The following is a 22,095-nucleotide window of genomic DNA, read 5'->3' on the forward strand; positions in this document are numbered from 1 at the left end:
TAATATTTGCTTAACTTGTCTTGGTTTTTGTACCTCATGAAGTTTTTCTGTGCGTGCGTGTTTTTTTTGAGACAGAGTCTCGCTCTGTCGCCCAGCCTGGAATGCGGTGACCCAGATCTTGGCTCACTGCAACCATCGCCTCATGAATTCAAGCAATCCTCCTGCCTCAGCCTCCTGAGTAGCTGAGACTACAGAAGTGCATCAACATACCTGGCTAATTTTTGTATTTTTAGAAGAGTCAGGGCTTCACTGTATTGGCCAGGCTGGTCTTGAATTCCTAAACTCAAGTGATCTGTCTGCCTCAGCCTCCCAAAATGACTGGGATTACAGGTGTGAGCCGCTGTGCCCGGCCCCTCATGAGTTTTAAATGTTTGCATATAGACATTAAGTATTACTGATATTTAAATAAGTGTATGGCTAAACTTTGTTTAATGAAACTTTAAATATAACATTATTTTAAATGCAATATAAAAATATATTTTAATTTTTTAGCCTTTCCTTTGTGTTCTAGCATATTCTGTTCAGGGCCAAAGTGTTATGATGATAAGTCCATCAAGTGAATCTCACCAACAAGTTGTGGCAGTGGGTCAACCTTTAGCAGTCCAGCCTCAAGGGACAGTAATGGTAATGTACTTGTTTTTTTCTTGGTTATCAATTAGCTATCAAGGAAACCTGTTGTACCTGTCTTTGTGTTTGCCAAAATGTATCATCACATTTATTTACTTTCTTTTACTAGAACTTCTTTCTTAAAGTAGAAGAAACTAGTTTATGCAATTGACATTATTGTAACCAATATGATAATACAACTTTTAATCAAATGAATTGTTCCTTATAAAACCTTCCAAATCTTTTTCTTAATTTCTTTAAAAAAATCTTTTAATACATTAATGCTACTTTACAAGCTTTTAATTTTTAAGAATATATAACAATTCTTGAAAATGTATCCTTTTCAAAATATAGCTGACTTCCAAAAATATCCAGTGTATGAGGACTTTACTTAACTTGGCGCATTGCCATGGGGCTGTTCTTGGAACATCATGGCAACTTGTCTTGGCAACTCTTCAGGTATGTTGTATAGTGTCTGGGTCAGAGATTAGTGTTGTTTTTATATGTAATTGCTAACAGTTAGACTAAGCAACGCCTTTTGATGTTTTGGACAGGCCTAAGAAATAGATAGTAAGTATGAAAAAAGAGAAGTTAGAAAGGGAAAAAGATGTGACTCATATTGTAGGAAGTGGTGGAACGCTTCTCATAATGGCCTAAGCTCTGCCGCCTATGATATAATTAATTATTTAATGCAAATGTTAATTAGTTATTTTAGTTTTAGGTTTTAAAAACCTACTACAGATTTTAATTTTGGTTACTAGAAGTTACTACTGATTTTAATTTTAGTTATTAGAATTTTTATACTTTTGTAAACTTCTTTGTTTTGATTTTTTAAAAATTTTACAGCATCTTGTATGGATTCTGGGATTAAAGCCTAGTAGTGGCGGTGCCTTGAAACCAGGGAGAGCTGTAGAAGGACCCAGTACAGTAAGCTCTAGTCTTTCTTACCCAATTAGTGCATCCCAAAGTGTCATATATTACATTTAATTTTATTATTCTCAGGTTCTAACAACAGCAGTGATGACAGATTTACCAGTGATTTCCAATATACTTTCAAGATTGTTTGAAAGCTCACAGTAAGAGTCAGTTTTTTATATTGATAAAAACATTGTTATTAGTTATATATTTTAGATCAAGATGTCTTATTTCTTTATTTCCTTTTAAGGTATCTTGATGATGTATCACTGCATCATTTAATAAATGCGCTTTGCTCCTTGTCTCTAGAAGCAATGGATATGGCCTATGGAAATAATAAGGTGTGATATTCTACCTTTCTGTTTTAAATATGATACATTAGTTATATAAGATGTGCATCCATTTTGATCTTAGTGTTTCACTAGTAGGGCTAACACTCAGCTTGTATGCTAACCATACTCTGTTGGGTTTTTACCACTTACGGTTATTTGTTGAAGGAGGAGTAAAAAGGACATGATTTGGTTTGCGGTGTGTCTAAATATGTCATATGATTTTAGGTTGTGTTCATTTCTCTTATATATTGAACATCTAAAAAAATTTTTATAAAATGTAATACAGTTTTATAGTTTATATAAAATGTTGTGATAATACTTGTAATTACAATTTATGATTGGGGTAATATAAGATTTAAATTAAAGGATGTTTGTCTCAGTTTCCTTTGCCTTCATTGGGATGGAAAGTAAGGAGCTAATCATTTCTTTCTAAAGGTAATGATTCTCCTTATCTTGAAAATTTAAATTTTTATTTGTTCATTGATTAAATGAATAAAACAGTATTTTTGAATATTAACATTCAAGAACATTTCTTTCTATACTACTAAAAATATCACTTTATGCTATACTTGGAAAGCACAGGAAAAGTTGGGTTTATTTATATCTTAGAAATAATTATTTAAAACAAAATGCTTTCCACATTTTAAAATCAATATAGTTTGACTATTTACAAATCAGTGGAAATAGCCCAAAATATGATTTAAAAGCTGTAATTTGTTTAACATCTAACTGTAGCATTCAAAATTGTGTTGTCTGCTTAGTCCTTTTTTTTTCTTTTTTTTTTTTTTGGAGACGGAGTCTTCCTCTGTTGCCTAGGCTTGAGCACAGTGGTGCAAACTCTGCTCACTGCAAGCTCCGCCTCCCGGGTTTACGCCATTCTCCTGCCTCAGCCTCCCAAGTAGCTGGGACTACAGGCACCCGCCACCACGCCCAGCTCATTTTTTTGTTGTATTTTCAGTAGAGATGGGGTTTCACCGTGTTAGCCAGGATGGTCTCGATCTCCTGACCCCGCGATCCGCCCGCCTCGGCCTCCTAAAGTGCTGGGATTACAGGCGTGAGCCACTGCGCCCAGCCGTCCACCTAGTCCTTTAGTGTAATTCTGTGTACTGTGGCTTGTCATCTTGACTTTTGTGACTCATTTAAAGATTGGTGAAGAAAGTCTCATTAGAGCATAGTTTCATATATTATATATTATAGTACATAGCTAGATAATTATATAAACATGCGGGTGTTTGAAAATATGTATTATGGCTGGGCATGGTGACTCGCGCCTGTAATCCCAGCACTGCAGGAGGCTGAGGTGGGCAGATCACTTGAAGTCAGGAGTTTGAGACCAGTCTGGCCAACATGGTGAAACCCCGCCTCTACTAAAAATACAAAAACTAGCTGGACATGCTCAGTTGAACCCAGGAGACGGAGGTTGCTGTGAGACGAGATCGTGCCACTGCGCTCCAGCCTGGTGACAGAGCAAGACTCTGTCTCAAAAAAAAAAAAGAAAATATGTATTATAGTTTGCTCTAAATCAAGGCAAGAATAATATATAATGAAGTAATTTCTTAATGCCTTTAATAATTTTACATATTTGAGATTAATTCTTAACACAAAACTATAGTATTTTTAATAAAGTACCTTAATGAAATCTAAGCAAGCTTATATGGTAATGTTTTCAGAATTTATGTATCTATTCAACAAGCACAGTAGGCTTACTGTGTACATGGCACTCTGCTCAGAGATATTAAGAAATATGAGGTTTCTACTTTCAAAGAGCATATAAACTATTTGGTTCATAGTTAAGTGACAGTTATGATGGTATGAGAGTCTCAATAAATAATATAGATATTAAATGACATGAAACTTATTCTCTTAATTTTTAGTTTCTTGTTACATAAGATGTTATTGGTATATATTTTTATTAAGATGAGCTAAGATTAATCAAGATGAACTAGTGTGATTGGAGATGTATATTGAAAGATTGGTAGGATTTAGGTAGGAAAGGGCAGTTTAATGTAAATCAAAAGAAAAATATTGTAAGAAATCATTACCTATAAGAAAAAAATAGGAGATTTGATGATTGATCATTTGTTTTTAACCTTGAATAGTGCAATTTCAGAGAGTGGTAGGAACAGATATGATTTTTAAGGAAGGCTTGGGAAGAACGATTGTTGAGAAAATGGATATGCTGAGTAAAATGGAGATAATTTCTTTGAAAATGGATTTACATGGCTCCATTTTAGGATTTAATTTTGTAAAGTGAAGTAAATATGGAACAGAAATGAAAACTTTATAAAAATATTCAAGTATAAATTTTAGAAAAGTATTCAACATAAGCCTTATATTTTTAGATGGAGGCTATACAAAGTTTATTCAGTTGTGCCGTCTACAAAAATTATCATAAATGTACAGATATTAAAATTAGTGGGAAAGTTTCTATAGTATTGAAAAAATACTAAATCATCTAAATCGGCTGTTCTGAGTGAGTTAAATATTCTAGGGATTAAACATGTATATATCAGTGTTCTTTAGGTGTGGCTTTAAAGTGGTTAGCATCTCGTTTTTGATCCTTATTTCAGGAATTTGTGCCAATGTGTTGAGGAAGTAACTTAAGATAAAGCCTGGAGGCCAGGCGTGGTGGCTCACGCCTGTAATCCCAGCACTTTGAGAGGCTGAGGTGGGTGGATCACTTGAGGCCAGGAATTTGTGACCAGCCTGGCCAACATGGGGAACCCCTTCTCTACTAAAAGTACAAAAATTAGCTTGGCATGGTGGTGCACACCTATAATCCCAGCTGTTCTCATGGCTGAGACACAAGAATCACTTGAACCCGGGAGGTGGAGGTTGCTGTGAGCCAAGATTGTGCCATTGCACTCCAGCCTGGGCAACAGGGTGAAACTCTGTCTCAAAAAAATAAAATAAAATAAAATAATAAAAAAATGAAACTTGCAAATTCTTTCTTACAAGAAGATGATACTTTCATAGTTACATTGACAAGCACAGTATAACAACAACAAAAATATTAAAGCAGCTGTTGTTCACTGTTTACTATATGCCAAGCACTAACTTATTTTATCATTTAAAGCAACTCTGTGAGATTTAGTGATAATACACCCTTTTTACAGATGAAAATATGAAAAATAGCTTAAGTGACTTGCCTGATGTACATACTTACTTATTGGAAGAGCTTGGATTTGAACCCACGTATGTCTCATTCCAAAGCTCTGTTCTTAAATACTTTGCTGAATTTTGGTATGCATCAGAAACAGTTGTGTAGTTTTTTAAAAAATGCAAATGCAAGGGCCACATTCTAGGTTTTTGAATAAGAATCTTCAGGTGTGAGCTTTGGACACCTATACATACTCTATTACATGATTCCTGAGTATGTCCTAATTACAATAAGTAAGAGGAAGAAGAGGAATAAAGAAGTAATATTAGGCAACATTGTGGGGCAACTTATATGCCAGGCATTTTCTAAAATTAGATAGTTTTCAATATTATTATTATCTTCATTTTTTAGGTTTAAAAAATAAAAACATTCAGAAGAGGTACATAGGTTACCCACGGTTATGTAGCTATTAAGTAGTAGAGTTGAGATGAGATCCCAGTCAAAACTTCATAGACATCATCTTAACTACTATACCATATTCTCCCTAGAATCATGATTTTTTCTACCACCAAATTTTTTTTTTTTTTTTTTTTGAGACGGAGTCTTGCTCTGCCGCCCAGGCTGGAGTGCAGTGGCCGGATCTCAGCTCGCTGCAAGCTCCGACTCCCGGGTTCACGCCATTCTCCTGCCTCAGCCTCCCGAGCAGCTGGGACTACAGGCGCCCGCCACGTCGCCCGGCTAGTTTTTTGTATTTTTAGTAGAGACAGGGTTTCGCCTTGTTAGCCAGGATGGTCTCGATCTCCTGACCTCGTGATCCGCCCGTCTCGGCCTCCCAAAGTGCTGGGATTACAGGCTTGAGCCACCGGGCCCAGCCTCTACCACCAAAATTTTTAGGGTGCCTGCCACATTAGCACATGCGGGAAGGGTCAACCTGACCATATTTTCTTAAAACCCCAATATACTTGGTTCACTGGCTTCTGCTAGAAAGGAAGATATTATCACACATTTCCCTGTTAGATTTTTATCAGCACTGTAAAAATGTTAAGAATATAGATTCATAAAAAATCTTTTTCTTTAAAAATTATTCTCCTAATTGGCTTTTTTATTCAGTTGTCTTGTCTTTTTTCTAATACAATGTCTCTGTTTGAAATACCACAGCCATCCACCCAAAAATACTCATGGCTTTCATCGCTGAATTTGCATTTAAACTTGTTTATCACCTTCATTAATATTGGATTAGAGATAACTGCCCTTTGATCTTTTCTGAAACCATTCTTGTGACACATGGACCAAGTGCTCTAATTTAGCCATGTATAATGTACCCTGGTTCCCTTTCTGATTATTGATATGTCAGGGACTATGGAAAACTGTTTTGTCTTCATGTCCTCTCCTGTTCTGGACTGACAGCCCTGATCTCTACTATACTCTTGATTTCATTTTCCTTTTCTTTTATCTCTGTTGTCTCTTTTTCCCTACTTCTTGACATTCACACATAAAACCTGGTCATTTTAAGACTGCTGATAAGAATCCTTCTTTCCTTCTGGTCGGAAGAGTAGCCATTTTATGTAATCTAGTATAATTTTTGGATTTTCATACCTTCCCTATTAAAGCATTCTTTTCCTAACCAAATTTTCTAATTAAGAGCTATTTTGGATACTTAAGGTTGGAAGGAAGGCTTGTCTTTGATAACTGAGGTTTTGTTATGTTTATTGTTAACTTTATACCAACCACTCATTTTAATTTCAATCATGCTTTTCAGAGTATTCTCAGTTTTATTCATAGTCTAATTGCTCAGAATTCTCTTTATACTATCAAAATACAATGTATTTTCTCCCTAGGAACCATCTCTTTTTGCTGTTGCCAAATTGTTAGAAACTGGTTTAGTTAATATGCACCGAATAGAAATTCTGTGGAGACCTCTGACTGGCCATCTACTTGAGGTAAATTCTCTTTCTTAAATATATTTAATTTTTAAATAAACATTTGTACACTAAACTAATGATTCTAGATAGCCATTTGAAAAATCAGCATTAACTTTTTTCCCCCTTTCCTGACCGTGTACATACTTATGTTTGTACATTTTATCAAGGACTAAAGTTGTTTTGTAATTTATTTGATGAAGGAATTGGTTGCTTTTATTGGCTGAAAATGGTGACATTTTAAAGTGAGAAGTATCTGTGAAATCAGCTGTTAGTTTGAGACCCCTTTCTTTTATTATACAGTCTCTTGATCCACCTCAGTTTCAGGTAGTTCTGAAACTTCAAGGCAGTTGAGGCATACAGTTAATAGTAAACAGTGCTCATTTATAGCCTTTGCTATCATCATGAGATAGCTTTTTTTTTTTTTTTTTCCTTTTTATGGAGTCTAACTCCATCACCCAGGCTGGAGTGCAGTGATGAGATCTCACTGCAACCTCTGCCTCCCAGGTTCAAGCAATTCTCCTGCCTCACCCTCCCGAGTAGCTGGGATTACAGGCACGCACTACCACACCTGGCTTATTTTTGTGTTCTTGGTAGAGACAGGATTTAACCATATTAGCCAGGCTGGTCTTGAAACTCCTGACCTCAGGTGATCCACCTGCCTTGGTCTCCCAAAGTGCTTGGATTACAGGCATGAGCCAATGCGCCTAGCCTTGATTATGAGAGAGCTTTCCGCGAAGGGAAAAACCTGTTTGTTAACACTAACTATAGATAGTCCTGGAGAATTTTACCTGGATTTACATTGTCTTACATTCAGACTGAGGTAATTCTTAATAAATAGTTCCTGCTTAAAAACAAGCTACTTCTGCCAGTACATGTGTTTGCGTACAGTTTAGGTTTAGGTTACCATAGTTCTTTTGTGTTATTTCGAAACCTAGGAAAGGTATTATTCTTAGTAAGAAAAACAGGCTGGCTCCAGTAGCTCACACCTATAATCCCAGCACTTTGGGAGGCTGAGGTGGGAGGATTGCTTAAGCCCAGGAGTTCAAGACTGGCCTGGGCAACATAGGGAGACACCATTTCTACAAAAAATTTAAAAACTTGTCCGGGCTTGGTGGTATATGCTTGTGGTTCTAACTACTTGGGAGGCTGAATGGAGAGAATTCCTTGAACCCAGAAAGTTGACGCTGCAGTGAGCTGTGATTGCGCCACTGTGGTCTAGGCTGGGTAACAAAGTGAGAGACCGTGTCTCAAAAATAATAATAAAAAATAAGAAAAACAGATGTACATGAGCTTTCCCCCCATTTTATTGGAATTACTTTTATGAATGATTAAAGGCTATATGCAGATAACTTCTTTAATGGATGGTCTCATCAAAGGGCAACTCTGTGACATATTATTTGATTAATGAGGGTAAACTTAATTAAGAACCTTGGTATTAGCTTGCTTCTTTTGTTTACCCTGATATATAATTTACTGTTATGAAATCCTTTCTTTTCTGTTAATTGTTTTAGTTTCATCTTTTTTCTTCTGTCTCTCTATTGCTTGCTCTTGCCCTTATTCAGAAGGTAAGCTAACTTACATTTTGGGTGTAATTTTTCTTCCAACCCTTATTGAACATTTGATATAACTTTTAAAATGTAAAATTGATGTGTGATTCATAGTTTAAGTATACAAATTAAACTTAATTTTATATACCTTCAGGTCTGCCAGCATCCAAACTCTCGAATGAGAGAATGGGGAGCAGAAGCTTTAACTTCCCTTATTAAAGCAGGATTAACATTTAACCATGATCCTCCACTCTCACAAAACCAGGTAATAAAAACCTTGCTTTTTAAAAAGAATACTCAATATAAAATTATCCTCCTTCACATGTGATTTTTTTCTTAATTTATCAAGTAGATCATATTCTAAGAGTAGGGTTTTTAACTTAATATTCTATTTTATTTGTGGGCCCTGAATCTTTTACAAAAGGTAAGAGATTTTTAGGGCTGTTTTCATAAAAAATTTTAAACGTCTTGTGAATGACACTAAACTAAATTAAATTACCTGGAATTGGTCTCACGGTCATAAGTTTTCCTGTTCATGCAGTGCTAAAGTGTTGTTTTGGAGCCTATTTTGCTTTGGTCTTTACCTGTCTCTGGATTTTTTTTTTTCTCAGTACCCTTACATGGAGAGAAAATAAATGGCAGAAGAAACAAGCACAATGAAATAGATTTTTATTTTAAAATAATTTTAAATTATTTTTTACTTTCAGAGTTTACTTTTATCATGAATTCTTTGTCCTGACTCTATTATTTGTACCCACTTTTTAAAAAGTCTACCAAAGTTTTATTGTTTCAGGACTGAGTAGGAATGAGACATTTATTTATTTTTTAACTTTTTAAATAAAAATATGGATTACATCATGAATTTGCATGTCATCCTTGCATGGGGTCTGTGCTAATCTCTGTATCATTTCAATTTTAGTATATGTACTACTGAAGTAAGCACAGAATGAGGCATCTAATAACCATTCCAATTGCCCTCATCATCTTATTGTATTGTAATTGTACTCCAGAAATTGAGCTAACACATAATTATTGAATATACCTCCTGGAATAAGATGATGAACAAGACAGAAAAGATACTATTTCATATGTTCTTCTGCAACAATTTGAATTTCTTTTGAAAAAATAACACCCTTTTCCATTTATTTTGATATCCTCAACATCCAGCTTAATACCTAGTGCATAGTGAAAGATTAGAAATGTTTATTCAGTGAATGAACCAAATAAAGGAATCCCCTAGAGAGAAGAAAGTTAAGAATGAAGGGTTTTCAGGTGCTGAAAGGGATAGACAGATGGTTTTTTTTTAACTCTCTAACAAATTTCGTGGTTTTATGTCATCTTTGTTAATACCTGCTACATTTATTCATTTTTTATAAGTATTATAGCTTCTATTACTACATCACACTTGAGAATTTTACGTTTAAGTACATATGATATACATTAATAAAGTAAATGAAAGGTCATTTTAGAAATTGGGAATTGATTCCCTCTCTCCAAATATAGCTGGAGATATATTTCCTTTAGTGACATTTATTTCTATTATTTATGGAGTCTATAATTAGTATCTTTTAAAGTAAGATAACTTCCCATTTACCTAAAATCTAACTTCTTGAAAGTTGATTTTTTTCTCTTACTTAAAAATATAGATTTGCCTTTAATAATTACTGTTAGATAAATGATATTTAATGTTTATTTTAGTAGAAAAATTCCAAACGGGCATGGTGGCTCACACCTGTTAATCCCAGCACCTTGGGAGGCCAGGGTGGGTAGATCACCTGAGGTCAGGAGTTCAAGACCAGGCTGGCCAACATGGTGAAACCCTGTCTCTACTAAAAATACAAAAATTAGCCGGGCATGGTGGTGCGTGCCTGTAATCCCAGCTACTCAGGAGGCTGACACAGGAGGATCACTTGAACCAAGGAGGCGGAAGTTGCAGTGAGCCAAGATTGTGCCACTGCGCTCCAGCCTCCTGGGTGACAGAACGAGACTCCATTTCAAAAAAAAAAAATGAATAAAACATAAAAATTTCTATTTCCCATCGTAGTCTGAATGGAGATGAATTTAAACTTAAAAAGCAACAGCAAAGCCTTTTGTCTTTTTGGACTTCTCTTCCTAATTAGTTTCTTGCCCCTTTTCAGAGGCTGCAGTTGCTTTTATTGAACCCGTTAAAGGAGATGTCCAATATTAATCATCCAGATATTCGACTCAAGCAGTTAGAATGTGTGTTGCAGATTCTGCAGAGTCAGGGAGACAGTCTTGGGCCTGGATGGCCATTAGTGCTTGGAGTCATGGGAGCAATCAGAAATGATCAAGGGTAAGTATTTAAAATTATTTGAGAAAAAATATGTATGAAAAATAAAATATAAATAAAATACAATTAACATCAAAAAGTGATAGAGCTAGAAAAGGACTCCATCCTAAAATCTTGAAATAATGGTTATTTTTTTCATGTATGCGCTTCCTGCTTAAAGCTAAGATCTATAATAGTTTTTCTTAACTCTACCCCTAAGTGGCTACAGGCAATTTTTAGGGATCACCTTTGGTTTGGAAAGATGGAAAAATTGCTCTTTATTTGACATTCATGCAAGAATACAAGATTCTTACTTATAAGATACATGAAACAATCTAACAAATTTTGTAACACATCCAAAGATTGAGTTGTTGTGTTTTGTTAAAATAAATAATTTGATAAGATGTGAAGTAACATTTAGGGCTTGACCTCCCTATGTATATTAGGCAGTCAGAAATTGCTTTAAAGTAACTTTTTCATTACTTTTAAATTTATTAAACATTTATTCTGTACATAGTGTATTTCAGATACTATGCGTGATAGTTATTCTGATTACACAGGTAAATAGCTCCCGCCCTAGACATAGAATCCTAGTGAGAAAGTATAGTTATATACTGCCTAACATTTCAGTTAACAACAGACCACATATATGATGGAGGTCCCATAAGATTTTAATACTCTGTTTTTACTGTACCCTTTCTATGTTTAGATATGTTTCAGTACATAAATACTTACATTGTGTTACAGTTGCTTACAGTATTCAGGACAGTAGCAAGCTGTACAGGTTTGTAGCCCAGGAGCAATAAGCTATACTATATAGCCCAGGTATGCAGTAGGTTGTATCATCTAGGTTTGTGTCAGTACACTCTGTGATGTTCATACAGCGACAGAATCACCTAATGACACATTTCTCAGAACATATCCTCGTCAGTAAGCAATACATGACTGTAGTTTGTTATGCCACAAAAGAAGAAACCTTCAGCAGGAGGAGGACAGAGCCAAAATTATGAAGGAGATCTTATATACTTATATAAATGATTTGAATTTATCCAGAATACATTTGGGAGACATTTTGGGATTTTAAATAGAGGAATGACATAATCACATGAATTTGATAGATATCACTGTGACAGTAGCATGGAAGGGAAGGCGGGAAATGAGAATGCCTACAAGTGCTCACTAGAAAAAAGAGATGGATTTGAGCTTCTTAACGGATTGACTGTAGAGGGGCATAGGGGAAAACAGCAATCAGGAATGACTTCTGGATTTCTGACTTAGGCAGTTTAGTGGGGAATGGTAGTATCATTAACTAAATAGGGAATACACAAGGAAGAGCAAATTTGGAGGGGACATATGGATTGTTTAACTTTTGGGGTAGGAGATTGCAGTGGAGAGATTCAGCAGATAGACATTGGATAGATTTTTTCTGTAATTCTACAGTAACACAATATCTTGTTTTGATGACTAGTTCCGAAGTTACAGATGACCAAGATGCTTGAGAATATAACGGAACATTAATTTTATAGTAATAAAATTCTTTAAATACTACAAAATACTGAGATGATTAAATTGAAAAGAGATCAGCTTAGATCAAGCTTAAGTGTCTTCTCCCAACGTGTAATGTGTTGTATTAAATAGGGCATTGTAGTAATGATATAATGAATTAATGGGTATAAAACACTTAGAAAGTATGTGACATACTAAACGCTCAGAGTGTTAGCAATTATACTTATCATTTTATTATTATTATTTTTTACCACCAGGATTTTTCTCCAAAATGAAATACTTCTTCTTATATTTATTTGAAATTCAAAATTTACTCTTTTCTCACAGACTGGATGTGGGTTTTTATATTTCTTTGAATATTTAATAAGATGTAGTATGGATATAAAAGAATGAGGAACTCTTTTTCAGTAAATTGTGTGTATTTAGATGTACTGGGTACTGTACAAGATATCAGGGATGCAGTGAGGAGAAAAATAACTGTAACTAACTTCCCATTCTCATTTATTGTCTAAGTTTTCTTTGGTTAGTTGGTATGAAATACAAATAGAAGTAATATGATGTTAATACTTTATTTTTTAACTTGTTTTTATTTCTTATTGCCTGTAAGCTTCTTTCTTTGTTTTTGTTAATTTGTTTAAGTAAGCATATCTTTTTTACATTTATGTAAATGTTAAAATACTTTATGATCGATATTAGGAGTTTCTTATTTAAATTCTAAAATAAAATTTTACTTCAAATTATTGTAAGATATGTATTTTTACACATTTCTTTTAAATGCGTAAGTAAGGCTGGGTGTGGTAGCTCGTGCCTGTAATTGTAGCACTTTGGGAGGCTAAGGCAGGAGGATCGCTTGATCCCAGGAAATTGAGACCAGCCGAGGCAACACAGTGGGACTCTGTCTCCAAAAAAAAAAAAAAAAAAAAAAAGAGGCATGGGGGTGTGCACCTGTAGTCCCAGCTACTGGGGAAGCTGAGGTGGGAGGATCACGTGATCCGGGGAGGTTGAGAGTGAGGTATGATCACATCCCTGGACTCCAACCTGAGTGACAGAGTGAGACCCTGTCTCAAAAATAAATAAATAAATAAAATAAGTGCATCTGTATACATTTCGCTTTCAGAGAATCCTTGATACGAACTGCATTCCAGTGTCTTCAGTTGGTTGTGACAGATTTTCTACCAACAATGCCTTGTACTTGCCTGCAAATAGTTGTAGATGTTGCAGGTAGCTTTGGTCTCCATAACCAAGAACTCAATATTAGTTTAACTTCAATAGGTTTATTGGTAAGTATCATTGTCCTTAGAATATAATATAATTTAGAAATCATTGTTACTCAGTTGGGAGCGAATGCTAAGCAAATACACTTTTAGCTCTTTGCGAATTGTTTATATGGCTTTTAAATTTCAAACTTACGTCTGTGTGAAGGATTAAATAACATCACTTAAATATTAATAACAAAATGTTTGAAAAAATTTTCATACATTGAACTGAAGTTTGGATTTTATAGGGTTTGTCATGAAAGGGTTTAGTAAACAATAGTACACACAAGGGAAATCTTCAGTTGACTTTTATGTGAACCAATTACCTTAGCCTCTGACAAGAAAATCAACTTGTACTTTGAAGCCTTGAAGCCAAGCATTGACTTTTTATCTCCAGCTATGGAAGTCCTACATGACGTCTTCAAGTAGAAGGCTGTTTCAGGCTGGGCAGAGTAGCTGATGTCTGTAATCCCAGCACTTTGGGAGGCTGAGGTGGGAGGATTGCCGAGACCAGGAGTTTGAGACCAGCCAGGGCAATAAAATGAGACCTCTGTCTCTACTAAAAATTAGCTGTGTGTGGTGGTGCATATCTGTAGTCTCATCTATCTGGGAGGCTGGGATAGGAGGACTGCTTGAGCCCAGTGATTGGAAACTGCAGTGTGCTATGAACACACCACTGCACTCCAGCCTTGGCGACAGACCCAGACCTTGTGTCTGTAAAAAATAAAAATAAAAATAAAAATAAAAAGGCTGTTTTGTCTGTATTGAAAATCTGTTGGTCAGTGTAGCCACCTTCATCAGTGATCTTAGCTATATCTAGATAACTTGCTACAGCTTCTACATCAGTACTTGCTGCTTCACCTTGTACTTGTAGGTTATGGTGATAACTTCTTTTCTTAAACTTCATGAACTAGCCCCTGCTAGCTTCAGACTTTTCTTCTGCAGCTTCCTCACCTTGCTCAGCCTTTATAGAATTGAGGAGAGTTAGGGTCTTGCTCTGGATTAGGCTTTGGCTTAAGGGAATCTTGCAGCTGGTTTGACCTTCTATCCAGACAGCTAAAACTTTCTTGGTATCATCAATAAGGCTTGTGTACTTTCTTCTTTCTCTCTCTTTTTTATTCTGAGACAGAGTCTTGCTCTTGTTGCCCAGGCTGAAGTGCAATGGCGTGATCTCGGCTCACTGCAACCTCTGCCTCCCGGGTTCAAACGATTCTCCTGCCTCAGCCTCCCACATAGCTGGGATTACAGGCGCCTGCCATGATGTACTTTTCATTTGTTTGCTCTTTGGAGTAGCACTTTCCGTTTCCTTCAAGAACTTATCCTGTGCATTCACAACTTGACTCACTGGCACAAGGGGCCTAGCTTTTGGCCTGTCTTGGTTTTCAACGTGCCTTCCTCACTAAGCTTAATTATTTATAGTTTCTGATTGAAAGTGAGAGAAATGCGACTATTCCTTTTCCTTGAACACTTACAGGCCATTGTAGGGTTATTAATTGGCCTAATTTCACTGTTGTTGTATCCCAAGAAATAGGGAGGCCTGAGAAGAAGTAAAAAGATGAGGAAACAACCTGACGAGGAAACAGTCAGAAAACTCACATTAAGTTTGCCATCTTACATAGGTGCGGCTCATGTGCCCCAAAATAGTTACAATTGTCACATCAAAGATCAGGGATCATAGATCACCATAACAGACAGAGTAATAATTTAAAAGTTTGAAATAATACAAGTATTACTAAAATGTGACACAGAGACACAGTGATCACATGCTGCTGGAAAAAGTGGTACCAACAGACTTGTTCAATGCAGGGTTGCCACAAATCTTCAATTTATAAAAATTGCAATTATCTGTGAAGCACAACAAAGAGAAGTGCAATAAAACAAGATATCCCTGTAGTGAAATCTTAGAGAATTGTTAACATTACATGAAATAAACATGCACAGAATTGTTTTCAACATATATTTAAAGGCAATTATTTAGAATCTTTTAAATGTGTATTAAAATTCAGAAGTTTTATAAATTTGAACTTTAAATTTTCCTCACAAACTAGATACATTACTGCATTCAGCTCTTCCTACATTCAGCTCTCAATATTTGTGGCTTCTGCATCTGTAGATTCAGCCAACTATAAATAGAATTTTTTTTTTTTAATAGGATAGTTGTGTCTATACTGAACATGTACAGGCTTTCTTGTCAATATTACCTAAACAGTACAGTATAACAACTAGTTAAATAGCATTTACCTTGTGTTAGGTATTAAAAGTTATCTAGTATTATTCAAAGTATATGGGAGGATGTGTGTAAGTTATATGCAAATACTACACCATTTTAATTAACGGACTTGAGGATTTGTGGATTTGGGTATGGGGTGGAGGCCCTGAAACCAGTCCCCTTTGGATACCGAGGGACAACTGTATTTTACCATTACTATTATTTTTCCCATTTTTACATGGGGAAAAATGTAAGCATGTTGCATATATAATTGCAAGTGGGTGGCTAGTTCAGCATTACTTAAATTACTGCTGGATAGCACCTCCTTTGTTTTACATTTATGTTCACAGTACTGGATTCCCTATATTTTAACCATTGGCATAATTATCAATAATTTGTAATGTGGTTGACAATGAATTATAAGGTATGTTTAGTAACAGTGATTGCTCTTTTATGAAATTACAAACTTATTAAACAATATTAAGGAATTATGAACATTGTTAGGGTGTGATAATGATATTATAGTTATATTTTTTATAGTTAAGAGCTGTTATATTTAGGTGGTAGATATATCAGTATGTTTAAATTCATTATACTATTCTTGGTTTTTTGTATGTTCTTGACATTTTTTATAATAAAAAAGTAAAAAAAAAAAAAGTTAGCAAAAGATTGTTTTCCCACTTTCTCCTGAAATAATATAGAGACATTGACAGAGGAAGAGAGGTTTTCATTGAACCTGTTCTACTAGGAAAGAGATATTTGAAGTAATGTTTTTAAAGTTTTACTCTGAAAGGTAGAACAGCCACATGTTGCATATTTATGTGTTTAAAACAAAACCTTGAATGAACTAATATTTTTCTACTTTGCTTTTTAGTGGAATATTTCAGATTATTTTTTCCAAAGAGGGGAAACTATTGAAAAAGAATTAAATAAGGAAGAGGCAGCACAGCAAAAGCAGGCAGAAGAGAAAGGAGTGGTTTTAAATCGGCCGTTCCACCCTGCACCGCCATTTGATTGCTTGTGGTTATGTCTTTATGCAAAATTGGGTGAACTATGTGTGGATCCCCGTCCTGCTGTCAGGAAGAGTGCAGGACAAACTCTGTTTTCTACAATTGGTGCACATGGAACTTTATTACAGCATTCAACCTGGCACACTGTTATCTGGAAGGTATTGTAAAATAGATTGGACTATCAGCTTTTAGTGAAACATGCTTATATATTAATACTTTTTCAGTGAAACTTATTTCTTTTAATTTTTTTTTTTTTTTTTTTTTTTTTGGGGCCGGAGTTTTGCTCTGTGGCCCAGGCTGGAGTGCAGTGGCCGGATCTCAGCTCACTACAAGCTCCGCCTCCCGGGTTTATGCCATTCTCCTGCCTCAGCCTCCCGAGTAGCTGGGACTACAGGCGCCCGCCACCTCGCCCGGCTAGTTTTTTGTATTTTTTAGTAGAGACGGAGTTTCACCGTGTTGGCCAGGATGGTCTCGATCTCCTGACCTCGTGATCCGCCCGTCTCGGCCTCCCAAAGTGCTGGGATTACAGGCTTGAGCCACCGCACCCGGCCATTTCTTTTAATTTTTAAAGAATTTTCATGTATTTGTGTATTTGACAAAACAGGAAATAATAACTGTGTCATACTGTAAATTGTACCTCACACAGAGCAAATTAAATATTAACAGCCTTATCTCTGTTTCTGTCTTCATCTCTTATTATCACTTTCATGATTTCTGCCTTTGTCTTTCTCTCTCCTTTTTCCCCCCCGTTTTCCCAAATTGTAAAAACCAGGAGTTACTAAACAACAAAGGGTAATCAGTCCCTTACAATAGAGTGGAAAGCTTTTGGGGTTTTTATTTGTTTTACTTTTGAAGTCTACTTATAAATATGTAATTTAAATATAATCAAAAGAGAATTTTATCAACAGATGAATATCAATAGTAATGAAGTTTACTTGTAGACTCACCAAACAAAAGTAACCTCCAAATGGTATATTGTACATGTAATGTTTATTCATTACATTACAATTTCATTTTTTCTTCTTTTGAAACTTTCTAATAAAATCAGCAGTTTATTAGTGATCATTCCCTCTTTGCTAAAAGTCTCTTCTTTTTTGTTCCATCTGTTCCATTATAATAAAATTCTGTTTATAATCCTTTCATGTGCTTTTGTGAGTTTTTCAAATTAATAGACCCCAAAATGTCTTCTTAAAAAATGAATGGACTGGACATGGTGGCTTACGCCTGTAATCCCAACACTTTAGGAGGCTGAGGCAGCAGGATCACCTGAGGTCAGGGGTTCGAGACCAACCTGGCCAATATGGTGAAACCCCATCTCTACTAAAAATAGTAAGAAAAAATAGCTGGGTGTGGTGGTGCACATCTGTAATCCCAGCTACTCGGGAAGCTGATGTACGAGAATCTCTTGCACCTGGGAGGTGGAGGTTGTAGTGAGCCAAGGTCATGTCTCTGCACTCCAGCCTGGGTGACACAGTGAGACTGTCTCAAAAAAATATATAATAATAATAACACTCTGTGTTCCCAAATAAAATAATCCAAAACCCTGTTTTCGTTTTTCACTTTTTATTTTTTTAAAGTGATAAACATTATATATATATTATAGTAAAAAACCCTCTTTCCTTCTGTCTTCTATTTCATTTCCATCCCATAGTTCCTCCTCAGATCACAAACATGCTTAATTCTCCCATACAGTTTGTTTTTAATCTAATACTTTTCTAATTTTCCTTTCAAGCAACTTCATTTTTTATCTTCTTACTGCCTAATTCTTAATGATTTTTTCTCACACCCCTTGCGTTGTTTTATTTTCTGTAATTGATTTCTACTTCAGTCTCTTAAACATTAGAGTGTAACAGAATCACCTTGAAGACTTGTTAAAGCACAGATTGTTGAGCCACTATTGTCAGCCCTCCCCCAACTTGAGTTTCTGATTATTTTGACCTGGAGTGAGGCCTGAGAATTTGTATTTCTGTCAAGTTCCTGGGTGAAGCTTGATGCTGCTGGTTAGTTCAGAGACCACTTTGAGAAACACAGAAATTATTCATAGGCTACAGTTGATCTTTTCTTGTGAGTGAAAGATAGGGTCTTTCTCTGTCACGCAGGCTTGAGTGCAGTGGCCTGATCGTAGCACACTACATCCTTGACCTGCCAGGCTCAAGTGATCCTCCCACCTCGGCCTCTTGAGTAGCTGGGATTATGGGCTCACACTACCAAGCCCAGCTAATTTTTGAAATTTTTTTTGTAGAGACAGTCTCACCATATTGCCCCAGCTGTTCTCAAACTCCAGTCTTCAAGCAATGCTCCCCACTTTATGGCCTTCCAAAGCACTGGGATTACAGGTGTGAGCTGTCTCCAGTAATTCTACTTTTGTCCTGGACCCCTCTCCTTAGCTTTGTTTTTTTTTTTGTTTTGTTTTGTTTATTTGTTTTGAGAGGGAGTCTTGCTCTGTCACCCAGGCTGGAGTGCAGTGGTGCAGAGCTCCGCTCACTGCAAGCTCTGCCTCCCGGGTTCACGCCATTCTCCTGCCTCAGCATCCCAAGTAACTGGGACTACAGATGCCCGCCACCACACCTGGCTATTTTTTTTTTTTTTTTTGTATTTTTGGTAGAGACGGGGTTTCACTGTGTTAGCCAGGATGATCTCGATCTCCTGACCTTGTGATCTGCCCACCTCAGCCTCCCAAAGTGCTGGGATTATAGACGTGAGCCACCACGCCCGGCCGGCTTTGTTCTTTTCTTATACATTACCCCATAGATCCTCCATTGATACCTCAACAAGTCTTATATTTTATCCAGTTAATTTAATTTTATTTTTTATTTAAGATAGTATCTCACTCTGTTGCCCAGGATGGAGTGCAGTGGCATGATCACGCTCACTGCAGCCTCACCCTCTCCTGGGGGCTCAGGTGATCCTCCCACCTCAGCCTCCCGAGTAGCTGGGACTACAGATGTATACCACCACATTTGGCTAATTTGGGGTTTTTTTTTTTTTTTTTTTGTAGGGACTGGGTTTCGCCATGTTGCCCAGGCTGGTCTTGAACTCCTAGGCTCAAGCAATCTGCCCACCTTGGCCTCCCAAAGTGCCAGGATTACAGATGTTAGCCATTGTGTGCAGCCTTATTTTTTTTATATTCCATGATAAACTTAAGAATATATAATTATGGCCAGGCACAGTGGCCCACGCCTGTAATCCCAGCACTTTGGGAGGCCGAGGCGGGCGGATCACCTCAGGTCAGGAGTTCAAGACCAGCCTGGCCAACATGATGAAACCCCATCTCTACTAAAAATACAAAAATTAGCTGGTGTGGTGGCAGACACCTGTAATCCCAGCTACTCAGGAGTCTGAGGCAGGAGATTCACTTGAACTTGGGAGGCAGAGGTTGCAGTGAGGTGAGCTTGTGCCAGTGTACTCCAGCCTGGGTGACAGAGTGAGACTCCATCTAAAAAAAAAAGAAAAAACAAAAAAAGAATGTATAATTACCTTTATTGGTCAGTTTCCTCCAATATATAGGGATTGATAAGACTTTCAGGTATATTTTTGGTAACACTTTTTAGATTCCTATGCTGTTGCCATTATGCTATTACTTAAGCTATATTATCAATGCATTTTAAATGACATTTTTATAAATATTTAGGTACTCTTTCATCTACTGGACAGAGTTCGAGAGTCCTCTACCACTGCAGACAAAGAAAAGATTGAGTCTGGAGGTGGCAATATTCTCATTCATCATTCAAGGGACACAGCCGAGAAGCAGTGGGCTGAGACATGGGTGTTAACATTGGCTGGAGTAGCAAGGATCTTCAACACTAGAAGATATTTGCTGCAACCTTTAGGTATACATACATTTTTTTCTGGTTATACAAGTAATCGATGTTAAAAGAAATTTGGAAAATACAGACAATTCTTTTAGAGTTCATATACAATGCTACTACCTAAGAATAATCTACCTTAACTTAGTCTTTATGTGTGGTGTGTGTGTAAGCATGTGTATTTTCATTTGTTTCATTGAGAAATTATTTAATGTGTACCTACTGTGGGCTAGTGTCTAGGGGATACAATGAAAGGCAAAATACACATCATTCTTGCTATCATGGGCATGAGGAGGTACCCATAATTACATAAATAAAGGCAAAATTTCTACAATGGCATGTTACAAGGAAGGGTATGTTGTGAGCTTCAGTAAGTATTTGACCTGGCCAGTGAATTCCAGATGGGCTTTCCTGAGAAAGCAATAGTTTTCCTGAGATCTGAAGGGTAGGAGTTCATCAGGCAAGAGTAAGATGAAGTGTGAAGAGCCTTACAGTCAATGAGAGAATGTAAAAGAGACAAGAGAAGATTGAGGAAAAGAGATGGTGGACCCTAGCATGTTTAAAGGTCTAGAATGAAGAGAATAAGAAAGAGTTTGATTATCAAAGAGATTGAGAGGTAGTGAAAGGCCAGATCATCCAGATCATGTAGAATGTGGTAGGAGAAAGTTAGGAGGCTGGGCAGGGTGGCTCATGCCTATAATCTCAACACTTTGGAAGGTGGAGGCAACAGGATAGCTTGAGCCCAGGAGATTGAAACCAGCCTGAGAAATATAATGAGATCTTGTCTCTACAAAAATTTTTTTAAAATAAAAAATCATCCAAATGTGGTGGTGCACACCTGCAATCCCAGCTACTTGGGAGGCTGAGGTGCAAGGCTTGCTTGAGCCTGGGATATGGAGGTTGCTGCAGTTAGCCAAGATTGTGCCACTGCACTCAAGCCTTGGTGACAGAGTGATACCCTGTCCCCCCCTCAAAAAAGTTAGGATTTCATCCTAAGAACAATGAAAAAAACTGATAGATTTTAATTCATTGATTTGACATGATCAAATATGCACTTCAAAAAGATCATAAAGTGCATGTAGAATGGAATGGCAACAAAGAAGGATGACACGATGTTGTTGGACTGGTTAGGAAACTGTTGGTTGTGTGTATTGGTGGTTCTCAAACAGGGCTCATTTTTCTCCCATAGGACATTTGGCAATTTTGGAGACATTTTTAGTTGTCATAACTGGGGAAGGTTGAGCATTACTGTCATCTGGGGAGGGTAGAGGCAAGGGTTGACGCTACACATCTTACAGTGCACATTTTACAATGCAGCCTCCTATAACAAAGAATTATCCAACCAGAAGTGTCAATGGTACTAAGACTGAGAAACCCAGTTGCCGACTATACTACTTTCAATTCTGGTGGTAATGCTGGTGTGCTGGTAGTGGTAGAAAAAGGTGAACAGAGATACTTTTGTACATAGTTATAAGCATGTTGTACACATTATTTTATCTATTTTATTATTTTGTGTTTGGCATTTTTGTAAACTTCTTTGTGTTAAAGGACAAGCATATTTACTCATTCCGTAGGCATTTTTATATGTTGTTCTTT

At 36.5% G+C, this 22,095-nt stretch overlaps 1 protein-coding gene and 1 non-coding gene across 5 annotated transcripts in view; one reads left to right on the top strand and one right to left on the bottom strand.

Moving 5' to 3' along the window:
* The window catches only part of MON2 (MON2 homolog, regulator of endosome-to-Golgi trafficking), a 131,433-nt gene that overhangs the window by 71,027 nt on the left and 38,311 nt on the right, over window positions 1-22,095 (top strand). For 3 of the 4 annotated variants that reach the window (XM_023225102.1, XM_023225103.1, XM_031936343.1), the window contains 11 exons: window positions 512-624; window positions 961-1,065; window positions 1,453-1,533; window positions 1,609-1,682; window positions 1,772-1,862; window positions 6,792-6,893; window positions 8,577-8,687; window positions 10,561-10,736; window positions 13,336-13,498; window positions 16,558-16,851; window positions 20,325-20,523. In XM_023225102.1, coding sequence (XP_023080870.1) covers window positions 512-624; window positions 961-1,065; window positions 1,453-1,533; window positions 1,609-1,682; window positions 1,772-1,862; window positions 6,792-6,893; window positions 8,577-8,687; window positions 10,561-10,736; window positions 13,336-13,498; window positions 16,558-16,851; window positions 20,325-20,523 — 1,509 coding nt within the window. The remainder of the gene's footprint in view (window positions 1-511; window positions 625-960; window positions 1,066-1,452; window positions 1,534-1,608; window positions 1,683-1,771; window positions 1,863-6,791; window positions 6,894-8,576; window positions 8,688-10,560; window positions 10,737-13,335; window positions 13,499-16,557; window positions 16,852-20,324; window positions 20,524-22,095) is intronic. The other variant, XM_023225104.1, reaches the window with a different exon arrangement.
* LOC111551286 lies at window positions 9,262-9,365 on the bottom strand. The gene has a single exon (XR_002734314.1). It is a non-coding gene; the product is annotated as a U6 spliceosomal RNA (small nuclear RNA).

The sequence above is a fragment of the Piliocolobus tephrosceles genome, chromosome 10 (genome assembly GCF_002776525.5).
Source record: "Piliocolobus tephrosceles isolate RC106 chromosome 10, ASM277652v3, whole genome shotgun sequence".
Classification (NCBI taxonomy): domain Eukaryota; kingdom Metazoa; phylum Chordata; class Mammalia; order Primates; family Cercopithecidae; genus Piliocolobus; species Piliocolobus tephrosceles.